The sequence below is a fragment of the Candoia aspera genome, chromosome 3, assembly GCF_035149785.1.
Source record: "Candoia aspera isolate rCanAsp1 chromosome 3, rCanAsp1.hap2, whole genome shotgun sequence".
In the NCBI taxonomy this organism is placed as follows: Eukaryota; Metazoa; Chordata; class Lepidosauria; order Squamata; family Boidae; genus Candoia; species Candoia aspera.
Genome location: NC_086155.1, coordinates 154377221 through 154398356, shown reverse-complemented (window position 1 = coordinate 154398356; position 21136 = coordinate 154377221). Strand labels below are relative to the sequence as shown.

The 21136-nt window shown below is 37.9% G+C and overlaps 1 protein-coding gene across 4 annotated transcripts in view; it reads left to right on the top strand.

The window, feature by feature from the left end:
- CDH7 (cadherin 7) overlaps positions 1-21136 on the top strand; it is a 106210-nt gene that overhangs the window by 47235 nt on the left and 37839 nt on the right. For 3 of the 4 annotated variants that reach the window (XM_063299057.1, XM_063299058.1, XM_063299059.1), the window contains exon 3: positions 11572-11691. The exons of the other annotated variant lie outside the window; for it this stretch is intronic. In XM_063299057.1, the coding sequence (XP_063155127.1) occupies positions 11572-11691 (120 nt within the window). The remainder of the gene's footprint in view (positions 1-11571; positions 11692-21136) is intronic. 4 annotated transcript variants of the gene reach the window in all.

Below are 21136 nucleotides of genomic sequence, written 5' to 3'. Positions count from 1 at the left end.
GCGCTCTTAAGAATTTGGGCTGTGTTGTAACAAGGGACTTTAGGTTACTGGATGCACATATCTGTGAGCCATATAACATTTGGGAGATAGATTTAGCTTTGAAAAGACTTATGGTAGCAAGTGCATTCTTACCTCTTCTAGTATGAAAAAAGCCAAGTATAGCTTTAGCACTAATATTAGCTTCATGAGAAATAGTTTTAATTAGTTCTCGCCAGATGCCCAATTGTTGGGATATTGTGCTGAGATATTTAAAAGATGAAACCTGGTCTATAGTATTGTTATTTATCTGCCATTGATGCTTATGACATCTCAGTCCCTTTGAAAAGACCATAATTTTAGTTTTGGAGTAGTTAATTGTAAGCAGTTCTTCTCTACAGTAACTTGTTAGGGACATCTTCTGAGACTGACCTCAGTAACAGAAAGAATAGCTGCATCATCTTCATACAGGAGCACAGGCAACCGTCTAAGTGCAGAGGGGTGGAATTTTGCCTTAGTTAAGGCAATGAGCATTGAATTGACATTTATGTTAAAAAGAAGGGGGCAGGATACAGTGTTTCACTCCTTTCTGGATGGGAATATCTGCAGAAAGCTGGCTATTACTGCCATATCTAAATTGCAGCATCCTAATTAGGCAGAGTAACTGATTACAAGTCAATTTATAAAATAGTGGCTATGGTGGTCTTGTAATATCCAAACATGCTTATGGATGCTCCCTTGGTGAACATAAGCACATACTGGAGTTCCAGTTCTAATACCTAAAGAAAATTTCCCTAGAGAATATTCTAGGCACACCAGCTTGAGTCCTACTAATTTCTCCATTAATTTATTGTAGCTTTGGAGCTCTTCCCCAGCTTTTCTTCTGCACTTTCAAATATGTATATCTAAGGCCATCTGTTACAGGGGAAGTAGCAAGGAGGCAAGTGATAAATTGTGTTGAAATGTCATGTACTCTTCCATGTACATACCTGAATGCAACGTCTCAACACAAATACAAAAATATGGAACTTGCTTTGTAAATCCCTCTGAAGCTGTGGTTAAGAATCACTCAAGCAGTGTACTTCCCATGTTTTGTTTTGTTTTGTTTTATCTGTTCAATTGTGTCTTGGAGTTTGCCTGGACAAGTCCCTGCAGTTTTCTTGGTAAGATTTTTTCAGAAGTGGTTTGCCATTGGCTTCTTCCTAGGGCTGAGAGAGAGTGACTGGCCCAAGATCAACCAGCTGGCTTTGTGCCTAAGGTGGGACTAGAACTCACGGTCTCCCATTTTCTAGCCTGATGCCTTAACCAATACACCAAACTGGCTCTAACTTCCCATGTAGCATGTTATTAATTGCAAGGTTTCTAGCTGGGGCTGAAGGTTTTACATATTATGGAACTGAAGTGGGAATGGTTATACATGTAGTTTTAGCATGTATGGCAAGCTATCCTACTGGTTCTGTTGCAAATGCAAGTTGTTTTTGCACATAAGGTATTCTTCAGATGGTAAAACAGAAAAGTACAATTCCTTTACAAAGGGATTCTTAACAAAAGGCAGAGAAATCACAAAAAAAATAACATCTAAGTGGGATTCATGGGTTTTGTATATTAAAGCACATTAAATCTAATTGAAGTTTCATAGAATGATATATTCAAATGCCTTTGTGGTTACTAGTAGAGTAATATTTAATACTGCATTAATACTGAATTTAGTTGCATGCACTGTGTGTGTGGCATTTATCTTATATAGTTACTGTGACTCATGGTTTATTTATATGACACCATTTCTAATTAAACATCTCCTGCATTCATGAAATATTAAGGAGAAATGAAGTACCTACCTCACATTTTTAAAATTAGATCCATGACAAGGACTTTATTAATTGGGTATTGAGGATAGTAAAAGTAATTTCAGCCAAAATGAGCTATGAAAGCTTAAAAACTACCAATTTCTTTGAATGTATAAGGGCTTAAAATATCTTTTAATTCTTAAATAACATTCTGCTTATTTAGATTATAGCACGGATCACAGAATGGCACCAGTGCTTTAGCAATATCATTATCCAATTTTTTCATATTTACTTAACATTTATCAAAATGAATATGTAAATTTCCTATAGTTTTTTGCATTTTTCATCCAGTTTTGTTTCTCACTGTGCATAAACAACTTTGCACATGAATGAACTATAGGCCAAAACTTTGAGTGTCCTTGGATTTCTCTGGAAAGAAATGAAAATATAATAATATAATAGAACAGAATGATGACAGGATGGTACCTAAGTTCAAGTCAAGATTCTTACTGTATTGTGTTCCCTCAATCTACACTCCGTAGTTTAGAATCCTAGACATTGAAAAATTAACAAAAGTAATGAATGGAAACAATACGTTAGTTTTAGAAAAGAGAAGTGTGCTTTCAGGAAATGGAGATATGATACAGTATGTTAAAGCTAAAAAATGGAAAGGAGAATCTTCTTTGCTTTATTCTTTTTTACTGACTCACAGGTAAGTTTTACTATAATATGGTGATTTGAAATCCTGTTACTCTTCAGTAATAAAATACTGGGTGAGTATAAGCTAAAAAAAAGTTAAGTATGCCTAACCATCTTTTTATTAGAAATGATTACATAAAAATAAAACAAATATTTATATATGCTTAAAACCTTTTTTGCTATTTAAGGATTACAACAAAAGGCTTAAATTTTTTTTAAAGTATGCTGTCTGATTTGTTTTAACCCTCAAATCATTGGATTCAAAAGGGAATTTCAGCAGGTAACAGTTCTATTATTTCCATGAAAATTTTAGCCCAATCCTTTTTATGTTTATATAATAAGTAAGAATAGAATTGTAGTATTTCATTCTGTTTATTATGTCCACCTTAAATCCTCAAAGCTGGGCTTCACTGAATCCATATGAGATACAGTACAACAGAGGATGTATACAAGAGTAGGTTTACCAGACCTGGGACAAAAGGAGGACTTCTTTTGGTCCTCATGTCCTCTGTCTGGCAGGCGTTGTCTTAAAACCAAATATTGTCTGGCTTCTTGAGTATCTCTTCCTGAACAGTTTTTCTCTATGATGTAGCACTTCCTTAATAAGTGCTAACTGCACGTTAACCAGCTCAGCTCTGCCACCTGCATTACTTGATTAGTACCCTCCAGCCCAAGGGGCTGTGGTGGCTCAGTGGTTAAGACGCCAGGCTTGTTGACTGGAAGGTTGCAAGTTTGGCGGTTCGAGACCCGAGCACGGCATGATAGAGTGGGCTCCCGCACTCACCCCAGATCTTGCCAACCTAGCAATTCGAAAGCATGCAAATGTGAGTAGATAAATAGGTACCACTTTGGCGGGAAGGAAACAGTGTTCCGTGATTGTCATGCTGGCCACATGACCGCAGAAGAGTCTTTGGACAACGCTGGCTCTTCAGCCATGAAAGGGTGACGAGCACGGCCCCCTAGTGTCAGACACTACTAAACCTTTACCTTTACTTTACCCTCCAGCCACCTGGGCTGCTGCCTGAAATTGACAAGACCTTAATCAGTTACAGGCTGAAGGCTTTTGCCTCCTAACTGGCTCTAGCATATTCCTGTGACTCAAAAACCAGTCTTTCTAATATTGGAAAAAGTAATTTCATATACATGTAGGCCTATGTACTTTTTTCTTTTTTTCTTTTTGCAGCTTTTCACTGTAATTTTTGTCATAGATGCCAAGAAAGTTAAAAAGTGTGTCCTCCTTTCCCCCCATTTGTCCTCCTTTCCAATTCTCTGTGTCCCCCTTTGCCTGTTCAGATATCTGATAACCCTATGCAAGGGCTAACTAGTCTCTCAGAGGAAAAGGAAATCTCTGTTAACGTGAGTTAGGTGATCCAAAAAGCATGGCACCAATGTAATTTTCACACTTATTTCTTTAGGTAAGAGTCAATAGGCCACATGTCATATCTTCAGATGCACAAAAGTGACCTCTTAACAAATATGTAACTGGTTCCACTCATCATGCATTGCCACCAGTGTTTACATTCTGTGAAATACAGGTCACCTATCCATGGCAAACACTGTAAATGATCTCCTTGCAAAGACAATTGGAAGTTGTTGGTGGTAGGAAGTTAATCATGCAAGAGCACATAGGGAAAAGGAATAGGATATTCTTCAGTTCACTCTTTTTCTTTTTCTTCATGTACCCCTTCAAATGCAGAATCATAGAAACTGACAAAGTACAACAGAGATACAAAACATCTGTATTAAATAGTATTAATGACTATACAATAAAGAGTTATGTAGCACTATAATGTGGATCCAAAATACAATTCCCAAACAAATTAGAGCAGTATAATTTACAGTCATGGTAGCTGGCTGGGTGACCTTGTGCCAGTCACTCTCTCAGCCCAACTCACCTCACAGGGTTGTTGTTGTGGGGAAAATAAGAAGAGGAAGGAGTATTAGGTATGTTCGCCATCTTGAGTTATTTATAAAAATAATAAAGGCGGGATAGAAAATAAATAAAATACAATAAATAACTGTACATTGTTCCTTGACATTGTCAACTGTGCCTCTAGCATATAAAATAGAACATGCCATGCTATTATTCTAATGAATTTGATGAATTTTCAGAGTTCTCAACTTGTTTTAGGTGCTCTCTTCAGAAATAAATTAATGCATTGGTCTAACTGCCCTTCTGTCCACTCTCATGGTTAGGCCTAGGGAAATGCTGTCATGTTTGGCTACTTTCTTCATTCCTCATTGTGAGTCAAGCCATGGCTACTGTCTTCTATATATTTCATTTCCACATGGTTTCTAGCTGTAGCACAATTTTGTCTATGCGTTCTTCCCATAATAAATAGTCACTCTCTATTTCTGCTTCTAAATTTTCCAGGTAATTAATTAACATTAATTTTGTGTGTTTTTTCATTATATGACATTACATTTTGGAGATATACACACATTCATACATGCTCACTCATTTTGTGCCTGACATTCAGTATTGTCTGGCTAGAAAATCCTTGTTCTTGTCTTCTGTACCTCTGTTATTATACTATAGGGAGAGGTTTTACACATAAAACTGTATATGGATGTAGTCAATAGTCTAATTCTTTTTTTTTTTTTTAATTTGACTCCTGGAGTTGAGCAACTGAGTTGGCAAATCTATGATACTGTGTGCAGATGAACTGTCATTAGTAAGCCTGCAGGATTTATACAATTCTCCTAGTGGAGTTGTAGATGCTGTCATTGAAGTTATATATGCTTCTGTGGCTTACTCAAGAATTACCAGCCGTAAAAATGGAGCTGATTGCTGGAGGAATCTGTAAGGATTGTTGTCAGTAACTGCAAGCCTCAAGAGCTCTGGCCATGGTTCCTAGAGAGATTATAAATTCTAGAATGGCAACACTGCATTCAGGAAAAGGAAAGAAAGGATACTAAATAATGGCTATAATGTTAAAACGTAAAAAAAGGAGGCCCTGGGAACTTTGCAGTATGACCCCATATCACATTCACTGAAGAGAGCACAACACTTCTATAAATCCAGTTTGAAATTTTAGACTGCCATTCTTTTGTCCAGTTGCCAGAGTGTAAAATACAAAGCTAGGGAGAAAATATATTAAGTGCTCTCAGTATATGTTCCTTTTTAGTAATTTTTTAAACAAATACAGAAGATAAATTTCAATGAGGGAATCATACACATACTGAGAGCTACTCTTGTCCTTAAATCAAACTTGTAAAAAGCTGTTTTTTAAAGACACAGAGTATGGTAAGTATTGGGGTCCAATTCTTAAAACAGAAATTAGATCACATCATAACAGAAAGACATTTTGTGCACACTTAATACATTTGTAAGCATGATACTAATTTCTCTACCCTGTTTGTGGACAGAAAAAATGGAGAACATTTCAATGATTTTTTCCACAGAGAAGATCCACAGAACTGTGGGGCTTTATTGTTAGCAATGGCAGTAACTAATGACCACCAGAAGGTGTTCTTCGGGGTCTGTGTGCATGTATGTATGTGCCTGTGTATATTGGGATGGGAAAAAGAAAAGACTAAGAAAATTTGCTTAACAATCACATGGTTTGCTTAACACTTGTGATGGTTCGCTCAACGACCACCACAATAAAGGTTGTAAAATTGGGTCAGATTCATTTAATGACCACTTTGCTTAGCTACTGAAATTCTGGTCCCAATTGTGGTCATTAAGCAAGTATTAGGCCATTTCAATGGAAGCATTTTGCTTATGTTCAAAGAATTCAAGCTGAGATACCAATATTTTTTAAAACAAAATAGATTTTTAAATGTGTATGTTATGCATAACTTGAAGAAAAAGCTTTTCCCCCCCACATTATTAGATTTATATCCAACTTTTCCTTCAGGAGTTCAAGGCAGCATGATTAATACTTTCTCCCCCAAAATTTTCTCCACAGCAGCAGCTGGGCTGGTGGAAAGTACCTAATTCAAGGGAACTCAGTAACCTTCTGTGGCTGAAGGTGGACTAGAACCTGGGTCTCATCACTCTTAGTCTCTTCACACCTGAATCCCTCTATCAACCCTATCTGGTGCACCTTTTTTTCAGTATTGCATACTGCCACCAGCATACAGCTAAATTGACTTAATGGCTAATTCCAATCCCTCAGATCAAGATCATGCTCCAAAAAGGAGTAACATGTTCTGAACTGAGCTTCTAGTATTACCATTCCCTATGCCCTGTGAAAGAGGAAAAAACATGGAGCTTTGTGCACCACACCCTATATATGATTGTGATTTTTATTCCTAATGATAGCAGACTTAATAGGACTGTGCAAAGCATTCAAGGGAGTGTTTCGCAGTGTCCCTCCTTAGAACATTGCCACAGCTGCAACTGCTTCAAGAGTTTTCTCAGAACTTCTGCATGAGTTTGTGCCTGCACATTCAGTATTAAAGGGAAATCCTCAGTACCTTGGATGCTTCCAGGACTGCATACTCCAACTGAAATCAGCTCAACCTACTAGATCATCCAAGGAGCAACTCCTCCTTGTCTCACAGTTCTGGGAGGTGAAGGGAGCCCTGTTAATTTTCTACTACAGATTAAGGTTACTATGGCAACTAATCATTTTGGCCGGGTGAAGAGGTTGAATTCAACTGTCCCCTTTTCAAATGTTAATTTTTGCACCTGGGGGGAACAACTTGCCTGGACTTGTTTCAGTTTCAGTTTCCCTTCTGTGTAGGCATGTAGCAGCTCTCACTGAGAGCCTGTAATGAATGCAGAAGCCTTTAATGATGTTTTGCTTTCTGTAAATAAAATTATTTTTATAGAAATGCCTGGTGTGTGACTTTTCTGATCTCTCCTGGGCTAAAGGCTTTCCTAGCAATCTGCCAACAAGCCCAAAGCCAGAAACTACTGCTTCTCCATTCTGGTGCCTGTGCTCTGGAATAGTCTCCTGGTGGCATCAGGCTAGCCCATTTCTTGTTTGTTTTCAGGAGGATATTAACAATTGAGCTATTTTAGGGAGTGTTTTCAGGCCCTTTTATTCCTTTGTTTTCCTTTACCTTTCTTGAATTTTACTTCATCATAGTGTATCTTTGGGTTTGGGAATTTATGATTATTTGGTTAGTATTCTTAATCATACCAAGGATGTTTTCATATTTTTCTGTATTTCTTATGCAAGCTACTGAGAGTTGTTGGATTGCAATGTACTAAAAAACATTTCAATGTAGAAAAAAACATTTCTCAAGTACACAAGCAGGCAACTTGGTGTCCTCCAAAGGTTTAAGTGCAATAAATAAACAGATAGTTTGGTAAGCAAAGGAACAAAGTGGATAATTGGTGGGAAGGGACAGAGTGAGAAGTTTTTGTCCAATCTAAAAAGGCTTATATTTCTTTAAAAATCTGTGAGAAAGTGTGGAAGGATAGTGGCAAGGGTTGGGTGATAAGCATAGCTTTGCAAAAAGAGAAAAGTCACTGGGGATCTTAATGCACAGAATGTTTTGCTTTTTCATTCCTTTTCACATTGTTTGAGTAGTAGGTGGTATTATCCATTTCTGGCATACTGTACAAGCGTGACCAGCGTGAAAAGTCACAGCAGCTTGCCTCATGTTCTTCCTCTGGAAAGTTGCTATAATTCTAGGCTCTTTTCATATTGTTACCACGCAAGGAATAGATGGTGTAGCAGAAGAAAAGAAATGAGCTGGGGGCTTGTAGGGGTGTTCAGGTTACCCATCCTCCCCTTTTTAGTTTCTGACAAGAACCAACAATGCAGACCACTGGCTTAGGCCTAGATCCAAACCCTGCATGGATGGTAAAGCAAAATATTTTGGAGTTCAATATAATGTTCTCGTTTTCCCATTGGAACACTATTTCTGGAGTCTGTTCAACTAGGGTTTTTTTTAATTATTATTTTTTATTTTTAGACACAAGAGAATGTATTGCTCCTCTTTGCCTTAAGCAGAGAAGGTCTTGGAAGCTCAGCTATCCCAAATCTCCAATAATTACATGCAATCTAACAATATACGACATATTTGATTTTCAAAGCACCTGAGGTCTTGTGATTTTCCAATTAGAATCAGACCTAATCCACTCTAGTATCAAGCATTATCTGCTAAGAATTTTTTTTTAAAAAAATCCCCCTTTTCTTATCCTGGCAATTCTCTTTTAAATTGCCAGCCTCTTTTTGCTTTTTCAAGGTTAGAACAGTCTTGGCAAAACTTTGCTTTTGCTGACCACTAGACTTCCCCTCTCCTTTCCTCTCATTTTTAGGTTGGAATCTCCCTGCTGGTACAGTTTAGCCTGGGTTGTCTCTCTGCATTTCTACCTTTAGGTAGACTTGAATAGTTTTGGAGAGTAGTTTGAGAGGTAGTTTGTCCACATGCCCACTCATGAGAATCTGTTTAGGGTCTTTGTAATTTACAGCTTTGTCCTGTAAAGTCCTGCTGAGTCCATGAGCACCAGTTTTGTTTTGTTTCTGGATATACCCTGAAAATTTATACTCCTGCTGCAGACTGTTTTAGACAGATTATAAAGAAAGTCTGTAATAATTCACCCTTCCTCTAATGTGTCTTGCCTTTCTTTATAGCTTCCCTTCGCTTCATACTCATGCTCCCCCTTGTACACTGAGGTATCAACATCATTACATAGCCATTTTCCTTGTCTATATATCTCTTCTGCTTTCTCCTGTCTACAGCAAGCCTTCAGTTCTTTGCTTAACAATTTATCTTCTGGTGAAAAGCTCTGAGTTTGTTTATTACTCCAACATCAGAGATCTTAAGAGAACACTCTCTATTTAGGACAACATGCCTAAAGGGTAACTTGATTATGTATTTGGGTAAGACAACCTTCTAAAAGAATAGAGCCTAGATGAAAGAAAAACACAACCAGGCAATTTAGCGTCCTTCAAAGATTTAATTACAGCTTCAAGAATCCCTTTCTTTGGTCATGCTGTCTAAGAATAATTTTCTACAGGCACTTTTGTTCTCAAATGGCTTGTTCCTTAAATACGATAAATAGGCATGTTTTAAGTAAGTATGGTATTGAAGTTGGTATGTTGCCTGGGTCAGAGACAAGGGATCTACAAAGTCAGAATAGGAAGGCTCAACGGCATCAGCATGTGCATTTAGGCAATATGAAAATGCATATTATGTTACTTATTTCAATATGTGGGACATGAACCCTGCCATTGGGGCGATTTGGCCGGTGGCTTCCCCGCTTAATCTCCAGCCTTGGCTTTTGGGCGATCATACTGGTGGATGATACCTGGAACTCTGCCTCATAGTCCTGCCGTAATGGAATAAGTGCATTGTATTGTGGGGGTACAAGCACGGCCATGTGCTTCCAAAAAAGAGTATATAAACATATCAATGCTTACATTCTTGCAAACATTGTACATGTACTGGCATTTGCAATTTTATTTGTAGGACAATATTTGAGGAAGTCCTTATTAAACAAACAAAAAGATGGGACCATTTTTAGATGTAAGAGTATATATTTTAAATGTCATGTGTTAATAAGGGGTAGTGAATTTATGCCTTTTGTATTTTTTTTATAATCCTAAAGCAAATTAACCATAATAATCTGCTTCATAGTACTCACGGTTTTAAGGGACAAAACAAACTTTTGTTTTTTGCACATAGTGAGACGTCAGTATTTGTTTACATACATATATACATACATACCTATCCGTACATACCACTATTCCATTTTGGCATAAACCATTTTATCCTGAGTGGAAAAAAAAAAGTGGGGGGGATAAGAAATACTAACCTATAGAATTAAAGGCTTGAGATAAGAAAAAGAAAAGGAAACATATACACCAACTTCATCTGCTATATGATCCATATCTTTAGTATTCTTGCAAACTATTCTTGTTTCTACCATATCCATAGACCAATTCATACACTGTTAAACTGTTTGTTTGTTTGGACAGATTTCATCAACACCATTGAACTATGACCAATGGTCTTATTCTTCCTTCATATATTTGATCCTCATTATTTTCTCTAGATGTCCTGATTACCAGGAAACACACTGAGACAATGACTTGGTTTCTAATATTTATTAGTAGTACTTAACAAGAATCCTAACAAACTGAGGAAGCGTGGGAAAACCCAGCCATATAACCCCCAAAGGTTAAGGCGGTCCTGATCTGTGTCTCTTTGAATGGCTGAACAGTTCCTCAGTGCTACGCATGCGCTTGACAGTCTGGGTGGGAGCCCCCTGCTCGCCATCCTTACTCATGACACTAGATGACCAAACCACTTCAATGTACTTCTTTCCTACTGGTCACACACTTTTGTATTAACTCACATTCATCAAGCACCAATTCGTTCTTGACCCTATAACTTTTCTTTTACTTCACATAGTTCTTGGGTACCCCATTCAACAACATACTTGAATGTTTTTCCTGACATACCCAACCTTCATCTCGTACAACCAAGTAGGCAAAAGCGTACTGTTATACACAGTCACATTTGCTTTTTTCAACATTCATTCCTCATAACAGACCACATGTGCACAGTTTCTCTGAGAACTTGTCTCTGGTTCTTCCATTATAACAATTCCCTGGAGTGTCACAGGCAACCATCATCAATCTGTGTATTCCTACTTTCATATGCACTCCAGGAACCTAGATGACACCAATTCATACCTTTCTGACATCTACTTGAAAAACCTCCATTTTCTAGTCTTAGTGGAACAATTACTCCTAATGGTAGGAAAAGTCATTTAGACTGCTGCTACAAGTTGTATAGCACAATTTTTTTTAATGATCAGCATAAAAGTCTTATGGATGGATAGATTGCTGAGTTGCCTTGACATGTCATTTGTATCTTGTATGCATTTTCTGTGCCAGCAAATGGAAGATGCCTTCTATTTCCAGCATTAACTAATTTTGCAATTCAAGTATAACATTAGATGAACAACTGGCAATTGTTATCAACTTGTTTGATGTTAAAAGGATCAAAGAGGTTCTATGTAATCTGAATGACATACATATTAACATTCACTCTAGTTTGGAACTATATTGTCGGCTGTGTTTCATTAAAAAATGCTTACCTCAGAAGCACAATGTTCTGTTTTTCTGTTACATGGCAAGCATTCCAAACTCTGCTCTGTTTAACAAACTTATTGTTACTTTGAACATTTCCATAGGAACCTCTGTGGTACAAGTAACAGCAACTGATGCAGATGACCCTACATATGGCAACAGTGCCAGAGTGGTTTACAGCATCCTTCAAGGTCAACCTTATTTTTCTGTGGAGCCAAAGACAGGTAAATGTTCTCCTGATACTTTTATCTATAGTAAGCCTTTGTGAATCAGCTCTGATTCAACTTGAATGAGAAATTTGAGATTCCAAGAAGATATGATTTGATTCAAGTGTGTGATTCAAACTTCATTGGCAACCTGATCTGAGCCATTTTCAGATCCAGGTTTTGTTGGTAACTATAATGGGAAAATTCAAAATGCCAGAAGCTGTTTCACTTTTTGGCAGAATGGGATGAAAGCAGCAGTGATGATATACCCTTAAGAGAACATTAATCCTATTAAGTTTCACTTGGATATCTTCAAGGGTTTTAGCACAATACAGTTTTAAAATATCCTCCATAACTCTTTTAGGGCAAAGATAAACATAAATTAAAGACAAAACAGTAGCTTTAGAACTGTTTAGTAAAGAACCTATAGAAAGATTAGAAGAATCAAGGCAGAGAATGTCCTACGCTAATTTAAAAACACACACTTTAAAAACTGTGTTTTTTTTTTCCTTTTAAAAAAACCCTCTTAGCTTTCTACTTGCTTTTCCTGCCAGTCATGTGGTGCTTCATTGCCTTTGATCATTAAATATTCTGGGTGCCAGAAGGGCTGACATAACTGTTGGCAAACTTGGCCTTGCCTGGGAAGGGCCCTCTCATCACTGGCTTTGATTGGGTGCTGGTCTGGTTAGGACTTTTGGTGAAGTTTTTGATATAGCTGTGCTGCTTCTGATCACTGAGTTTTATTTGGTACCTGGAAGGTTAGCATAATTCATTGGCAAGCTTGGCCCCTCCTGAAAAGGACCCCTTGACTACCTGGAAGTCTTGGTTGTGTGAGGATTGTGGTTTACTATCAATGCTCTGCATTAGTTAGCTACGACAGTGTAATGGTATGTGGGAAGAAAGACCTTGGGAGACTGGGCCAAGAGGTTCTGCCAAAGGAATGGTCAAATAAGAGACAGCATAGCCCACAACTGGATAATGGGTGGGGCAAGAGGCTCAGAAGGGACCCTCCCTAGTTTCTTGGACTGTAGAGGAGACAAGGGGGAGGGGTATATTTTCAGAATTGCAAGATGCTATCAATGTAGCTTTACAATAAAGTAGAAATAGCTCATCTGATTTGGATTCCTATTTGGTTTACCCTGTGAGGCTGACAGATAGTCAGCAGAAGTTAAAACAGACAACAAGACACAGTTATACAGAGATAGGTAAATTACAGAGAAGGAGGCTAGACAGAGAAAGTAGTGTTACTGATTATGTATGTATGTATGTATGTATTTATATATCCCCATATTCCTGGTGGATTCATAGCAGTGTACAAGAAAAAACAAAATAACTATGACAGCAATACAGAAATTTGTAGTCTTTCTACCTGATCCCTATTTTTAGGACATTAAAAGTTTGGGCTAGTGCTTTTAAATATTAACCTGGCACCCACTCCCTCATTGTCAAGAGACTTAAATCTGCTTCAGTAATGCACACTTGAAAAATAAGGTCAGTCTTGAGTCTATATTTAGAATGCTGAGAGCTGAGTTGAATTCCCAGTTGTGTGAGTAGGACAGCGTAGAAGTTAGTGCAAGGAAGAATGAAGTTAGGATTTATTGCTGGCTGCATTAAATAAATTAAGTGCTGAGAAAGTGCATGAAGCCCCCAAGTATTGTCAGTCTTGCCATCCCAAAAAAGTTCTGATAGGCAAATTTTAAGGAAGTAAGAAATCACATTGGGCAGCTATTTATGTTAATATCAGAGAGTCAATCACATCACTTAGCTTGTCCAATGTGCTCCATATGGGGAATTGAAGTTGTGACATTCTGTATCATATGCAAGGATCTCAAAGGCAGCAGAAGATCACTGAATCTCGGAAGCATTTTGGAGCTACCCAATTAAGTTGCTGTTTCAAATCACATCCCCACTTTGATTCATGAATTTGCTTCAGTGGGATGATTAAATCACCCATCCAAGATTTCTAACAACCATAATCAATAACACCTTTGAGGACAAACTCCAGCAGTGTCAATAATTAATTGACAAAGGTACAGTTTATCTGAATTCCAGATTGTAGGCATGAGATGTCACCCAGTAAAGCCATTTATGGGTTCATAGACCAGTTAACAGTTATATAGCTACCTAGAAATGTCACATTCAGATAAAATGTGTTTTTGAATATCAGATGCTGAGCTCAAATGATAATAGCTAATATATTAAAACAAATACTTTCATCTACATTTGCTTAAATTATAGGTTAAAAATGTTTTACAAGCTACCCCAGGAAAACGTTTTTGGGAGGAGTGTGTGCGTGTGTGCGTGTGTGTGCAGCTGCTTTTCAACTGCTTTGACACATCAGAAATTGTTCCCAGTTAACATGTTGAATTGAATTATATCATTTGTCCAGCAGTTCTTTGGGTGTTTTCTGGGTCTTTTAAGTTCAGTTGGTATCCAGCTGAGGTTGTTGTTGTCCAGTGTTGATATGTTCATAATGCTATATGGCCAGCCCACTTCCATCTCCATGAGGCTGTTTGTTTCATTATATCACATATTGCTGTCTCTAGATCCATATATGTCTTTTCTTGTCACATAATGCTATGTTAAGCATTTTGCCATTCCTTGTTTCTTTATGTAGCTTTCAACTTCTGAATTGCTTTTGGATTTAATGTCCAAGTTTCTCAACCATACGTCAGCACAGGTAGTATACGCCATTTAAACCATTTTCTCATGAAAAAAGGTTGATATGTTGCTTTTGAATGTAGCATAACATTCTCCCAAAGCTCTCCACCATAATTTAGTCTGGTTCAAAATTTCTTCTGTGATATCACCTCTAAAGTAATTTTTTTGACTGAGAGTAGATGAAGCTGAAGCTTTAAGGCTAATACCTGAATGAGAAATAGAGACTTGAAAACTGTCTTGATGGCCACTGTTTAGACTGACTAAACAAAACAGTTATTTTGTCCTTGAGAGCAGAGGGACCAATCAGACATTATCTTCTCTTGATTTTTTCCATTCAGCAGAGGTAGCCTATGGCATTCTGGTGCCAGAGAAAAAGAAAAAAAGGCCATTTCCCCTCACCTTTCCTCCCCTTGCTTCCAAGTATTAGTGTTGCAAATCTGACTGTACTAGAAGTTGGAATTGACTTCTGGTAACTAGATCAAGGTGTCAGTCACACCTGGAGATAGCAAACTAGTGTAGGGGTTTCAAGGCAACCCATACAGCACACCCAGGGAAATTTAAGGGTATTTTTTTTTGGGGGGGGGGCTCAGGAGGAATGACTAGGACAATTGTCATCCCAGCATCTCATCTGAAGCAATTGCTTCATTCTGCCTAATAGGAGGACCAATTCTGCCTTACAGTGTCTCTGGATCTTTAAAAACAAGGCACTGGTTATTTTTTTTAAATTAATATCCTTGAATAGGGGATATTAATGCAGAAAGGGATGAACAATGTAGTTCCAACGTGTTCTCTTGACTATGGATGGAACTATGCATTCAGAATTTTATTATCAATGTGCTACTGCAAAGCAGTTTTGTTTTTATTGTCACATGCCTAAAATGTGTTCTAACAATCATATATCTGAAACATGTAAATACTTGATATTATTTCTATTCATCTTCATTTTTTCTTCTTGTGATCTCACTCATTTCTTATTCATTTTCCCTTCCTCATTCATCAGCATGCCCTCAAGTTTTCTAAAATATGTTTTACTTTATATTTGAAAAATCTTTTCTCATATTTTGTCTTTGTGAAGATGAGTCTGTATACTTGACTTCATTGTATTATTCAAGCATTCCACTTTTTTTGTGGAAATCACCAGCTTTTTTCCTATTTCCATTACCAAAATATGGCAGGGGTTTTGTTAAGTATTTTTGTTTGTTTGTTTTAATTATAGCATTTTATGCAGTCTTGAGATTTTGTCTCATCTGAGCAGCACATCAAGAATCCATGGTCATCTGAAAAGAACTCTGTGCATATTTGCTGCAATTACAGTAGCTGTACTTAGAATGCCATGGAGCTTAGTACCATGATATTGTTATGCATTATGAATGCCAGAAGTAAAAAGGTCACAGAACTCCATTGTTAGATTAGGCTTTGGATGATATCAAAGAACAGCCTATGTCTCTTGGTAGGGATAAGTAGGAATCATAACAAAGGGCTTCTCAAAATGGTCCAAGAGTTAAGTCCCAAGGTTTAAATTCAGGTCAGAGCAGAACCACCAACCAGGAACATAGATACACACTGGTATGAGGTCAAATTTGGATCAGAGAAAGCAAAGTTATTCGTATATAAGGATAATTGCTGTTAACACAAAAATGTTCCTGTGTGTCTAGGATTTCAGGCAAAAGCTAAGCCCTGTCAAAATCTGGTCTTTCTCTGGAACAGACAATTCTTGTATCTGCAGAGCCCAATGTTAGCCTTTCCTTGTTGTTCTCGATCAAGCCCAGATTGGCAGTTGAAGAACCCCATACTACTTGACACCAGCTTGTGAGCACTCCTAATATTAAAAAAAAAAAAAAATGACAACCGTTTGTGAATATATTTTTCCACTGCATGTGCTTTCACTCTCTCACACATGCCGCTCTTTGCACTCTGTAAGTGCTTTTGAAATATTAAACTTATACCCAACATGATTGCTCAGTGTATGTGCTTTCTGTTTATGGAAAGATGAAGTAGTCTTGTGCTGAGGAAGAAAAGTATTTGGATGGAGCGCATAATAACGTTTCACTTTATTTTTCTCACATTTCGCTTTGTTTTCCTGAACAAGGGGGATCAATATTAATTTGCACTTGCTGTGCATAGTAGTAACAGTTCTCTAAGCCATATAGCAGCACAAATGCCCATTCTCACTTTTCTAGAAGTAAGCACTTAAAAGTTTAGCATGCTGAAGTAGGGGCAACGTGGTATGAGGGATCATAGATTTATTCAGTTCACACAGTATATGTTTGTTTGTCTATCCACAACTTTAAGCTGTTGTTTCTTGCCTTTCTTTCAACAACATAAGAATGATGGTTTTCTAGAAGATCTGAGGTTTTCTTCTCCAAAGGCCTGAAGAGGTCATCCCTGGATCCAGTTGTGTTGGATAATTGAGCTGATCCTGGTGAATCAACTTTGAGCACCCCAGAGGAAGCAAACTATTTGGACTCTTTTCAGTCTGGGTTCAGGCCTGGATATGGGAGAGAGACAGCATTGGTCACTTTCTTGGATGACCTATGTTGAGACCTGGAGAAGGATAATGGACTCCCCATGATCTTATTGGGCCTCTTAGTGGCTTTTGATACCATTGACCAATGTATCTTTTTGGAACACCTGCAGGGGTTGAGGATAGGAGGCAATGCCTTATATTGGTTTTGCTTATTTCTCGGTGGTTCCACTCAGAAGTGGTGCGGGAGGAGAGGTTGGCCTTATGGCCCTTGACATCAGGGGTGCCACAGGGGTTGATGGTCTCTCTCCTGCTCCTTCACATCTATATGAAGCCACTGTGAGAGGTCATTTGATGGTATAGGGGTTGGTATCATCAGTATTCTGATGATAACTGACTGTACATCGCCAACCCAGGAAATGAGGGAGATACAGTCGACATCCTTTCCTGTTGTCTGGAGGCTGTCAGGTTCTAGATGGGTGCCAGCCCTACAAAGTAGACCATGCTAAGAAACCAGTGCCATAAAGGTCAGGACTACTTTTATTGTAACAGCTATAGTAACAGAATCTTGTAAGTCTGAATGTGCTTCCCCCTTCCTTCACTTTATCTTCGAGTGAATTAAGGAGGTGCTTGTCTAAGATGTTTTCTCAAGTTATTTTTTTGGCCTGGACTCAAGCCCCACTTATCTGACTGTTACCTTGGTAGCAACTCTTCCTCCTGCCCTTCAAGGCCATTCAATATTCCCTCTACAATGGAAGAGAACAGACTGAATACAAGTAAGCTGGTTGCTATGGATGGTTGAGGTTTTCTGGCCACCAAAGTTTTTCTTTGATGGGCTAACATTACCTCTCAGGCAGCAGATTCATGAATTCAGGGTCCTTCTGGACTCATAGTTTCTACTGGAATATAGGTGGAAGCTATGACCAGAGGGGCTATACCCAGCTTCAGCTGGTGTACCAGTTGTAACCTTACCTGTGACAGGAGGACCTTGTGTAGTAACTCACACCCCCATTAATACCTGGTTAGACTATTGTAATGTGCTCTATTTGCAGCTGTCCTTAAATATTACTTGTAAACTACAATTAGTCCAAAGTGCAGTAGCCACATATTTTCTGGCTCCCAGTATGGGAGCATTTATACACCAGTTTTGCAGACCCTGCACTGTTGCCAGTGCAGTTTCCAGGTATACTTTATAGTGCTGGTTTTGACCTATAAAGCCCTCCATGGCTTGGTGCCCAGGTAATTCAAGATTGCGTACTCCAACCAGTACTGTCCTGACCAATTAGAACAACTAGGGAATAACGGCTGCAAATCCCACATTTTCAGGAAGTTTGGGGACCAAGCAATGAGGTGTTGCTTTTCTGTGGCAGCCCCTTCCCTGCTAACATTTCACAAATTGTTTTGGCGGGCTTTCCCTTGAGCCTTTTATGATGCCATCTTTTATTTTTAATTTTGATTTTTTTGTGTGTTTGCTCTATTTGGTTAATCGTTCTTCTTGTTGTCATGCATCAAGTTTTAAATGTTACAGTGGATGTTTATCAATATTCTGTGTAAGCCACCAGGAGTCATTTTATGGCCGGAAAGAAATGTGTTTGATAAATACATAAATAATAATTAAACTGTGTAATAATTTTCAGTGAAACTGAAATTATAAAGAAGACAAGCCGTAATTGTGTGAGGCCCCAATATGATCTGGTTAAGGACAGAAGTATTCTAAATTCAAAAGAAGAAGAAAAAAGTACATCTGGAGCTAGGGCTTACAAATATCCAGGAAGATACAGAGGGCCAGTGCACCTTAGTTGATCATATATTTTGTCTTTTCTCAACTGATGACATGGAACAATGGTGAGATAAAATCTTGTCTCTCTGCCTGCTGTACTGCATAACAGTATGAAAACCTTCCTGGTTAAAGGAGGGATATTTAATTATCCAATACTTATCTACATAGTTGAATGGTAACTAAGTAGTTGTTCTGTTCCTTTCTTCCCTCTTCTTTTAAATTTCAAAGTGTAATTACAAGTGACAAAGAGATGGCCAAATGGATATCTTTAAAACTGTTTCAGACAATACAGTGCTTCTGTTACTACATTAAAGTTCTCTAATTATAGTGAGCACTTTTGCTTTGTTTTGTTTTTAAGATATTAGCTAATTTAGAATAGCTACATTTAAATGCGCAGCATAGCACCAGATTATTAATAGCACAAATCTGCACTGGGTCATTTATGGTTTGGGATTCTTAAGAAACTAATTTTGGCAGCATGGGAGTTTGGAAACAGAATGATGAATGTTACTGTTCTTCCAAGTTTGTTCTGTCACTTTGATGGCAGCGAAAACAGACCTTGACTACTTTTGTTTAGCAAATCAGTCTGTGCAAAGACTATACTACAGGTAGGAAATGTGATGTCTTCCCTTCTGTTGTTGAGGGGAATTGCCTACATGACCCCATGCAAACTACAGTTTCTTATCATTAGGTGTTGACCACGTTACCTGGATTTTGTTAGTTTCATCCTGTTTATACTGTAGCTTTTGAAAAACTCAGGACACAGAGCAGTTTGAAATATCCATGTCATGTAATCTGATTTCTTTTTTCACAAATCCCTAGAAAAGTCTTAAAGTAAGCAACTCTGAGGAGTGAAAATCTCAGAGATTGAGACAAAGAATTTATTTGCTGAATCCAATGACTATCTTTAAAAAAAAATAGCTTCTATACCATAGATAAACTTTTTGCAGGCAATGATTCACTATCCCAAATGTCTCCACTCCACACCATTGTATGGTCTGTCTCTAAGCTGTCACCATATATTTTTGACAGAATCTTGTAGCATTATAAAAATAAAGCAGCCATTTGGAGTTGTGGAACTTAAAAGTGCAAGGACTGCAAGTTGTCTTCGTTTTTTTCCCCCCCAAACTAGAGTCCTTGCTGAAAAGCTCTTTATCTTGAGGTCATCTAGAGTATTTAAATCATATATAGTATATATATTTGTTTAATTCCCCCTCCCCCTCTTTGTTATTGTTAATTTTGTATAATATTGGAACTGTGTATTTTGAATGGTCATGCAATAATTTATTCCCAATTCCACTCAGTGTTCAGATTGAGAATCAGAGCAACTATCCTTTCCTAATGATTACAGCAAACAATTTGTGATTTATCTGCATGGCAGACAGCTGTGGTATGTTTTCAGGCAGCACAATTTTCAAATTTCTAAAGAATGAGAATGGAGGAGAGCTAAAACCATCATGGTATACTTATGAGGTTCCTGAATGCATGTGGGTGGCCACTGTGCCACACAGAATATTGGATTAAGTGGGTTGTTGGCCTGATCCAGGAGGGTTCTTCTTATGTTCTTCAGCTACATTCACAGACAGGAATTTGGGACATATGGAATGAAATGTAAATTATGACAATTTGGTGGTCCATAGTATTCATAGTTCTTCTAGATATATTGAGGAAATTCTATTTAGTTATATGAACTTTAATGTATATGTATTAAAACATAATGTATTATGTACAATATTGGTTTTTCAACTGATGTATCCCAAACTGAGTTGACAACCAAGCAAAGGTGGGGACTTTATGAATCATTATTTTCTTTCTTCTTTAATATTATTAAAGCAGTGGTACACAGCGTGTTTACAGGTAAGCATGGCCTGGGAGAACAAAACGAAGCAGGACATAGGCAGATAGAATTTTGCCAAGACAACTCATTCTGCATAACAAACACTCTCTTCCAACAACCTAAGAGACAGCTTTATACATGGACTTCACCAGATGGACAACAGCGAAATTAGATTGACTACATGCAGTCAAAGGTGGCGGACATCTATACAGTCAGTAAAAACAAGACCTGGAGCTGACTGTAGTTCCGATCACGAACTTGTTATTGCACAATTTAGGATCAGACTAAAGAGATTAGGGAAGACCCATAGATCAGCTAGATATGAGCTCACTAATATTCTAAGGAATATGCAGTGGAGGTGAAGAATAGATTTAAGGGACTGGACTTAGTAGACAGTGTCTGGAAGAACTATGGACAGAAGTTTGCAACGTTGTGCAGGAGGCGGCAACAAAATACATCCCAAAGAAAGAGAAAACCAAGAAGGCAAAATGGCTGTCTGCTGAGACACTAGAAGTAGCCCAAGAAAGAAGGAAAGCAAAAGGCAACAGTGATAGGGGGAGATATGCCCAGCTAAATGCAAAATTCCAGAGGTTAGCTAGAAGAGACAAGGAATTATTTTTAAACAAGCAATGTGCAGAAGTGGAAGAAGAAAATAGAATAGGAAGGACAAGAGACCTCTTCCAGAAAATTAGAAACATTGGAGGTAAATTCCAGGAAAAAA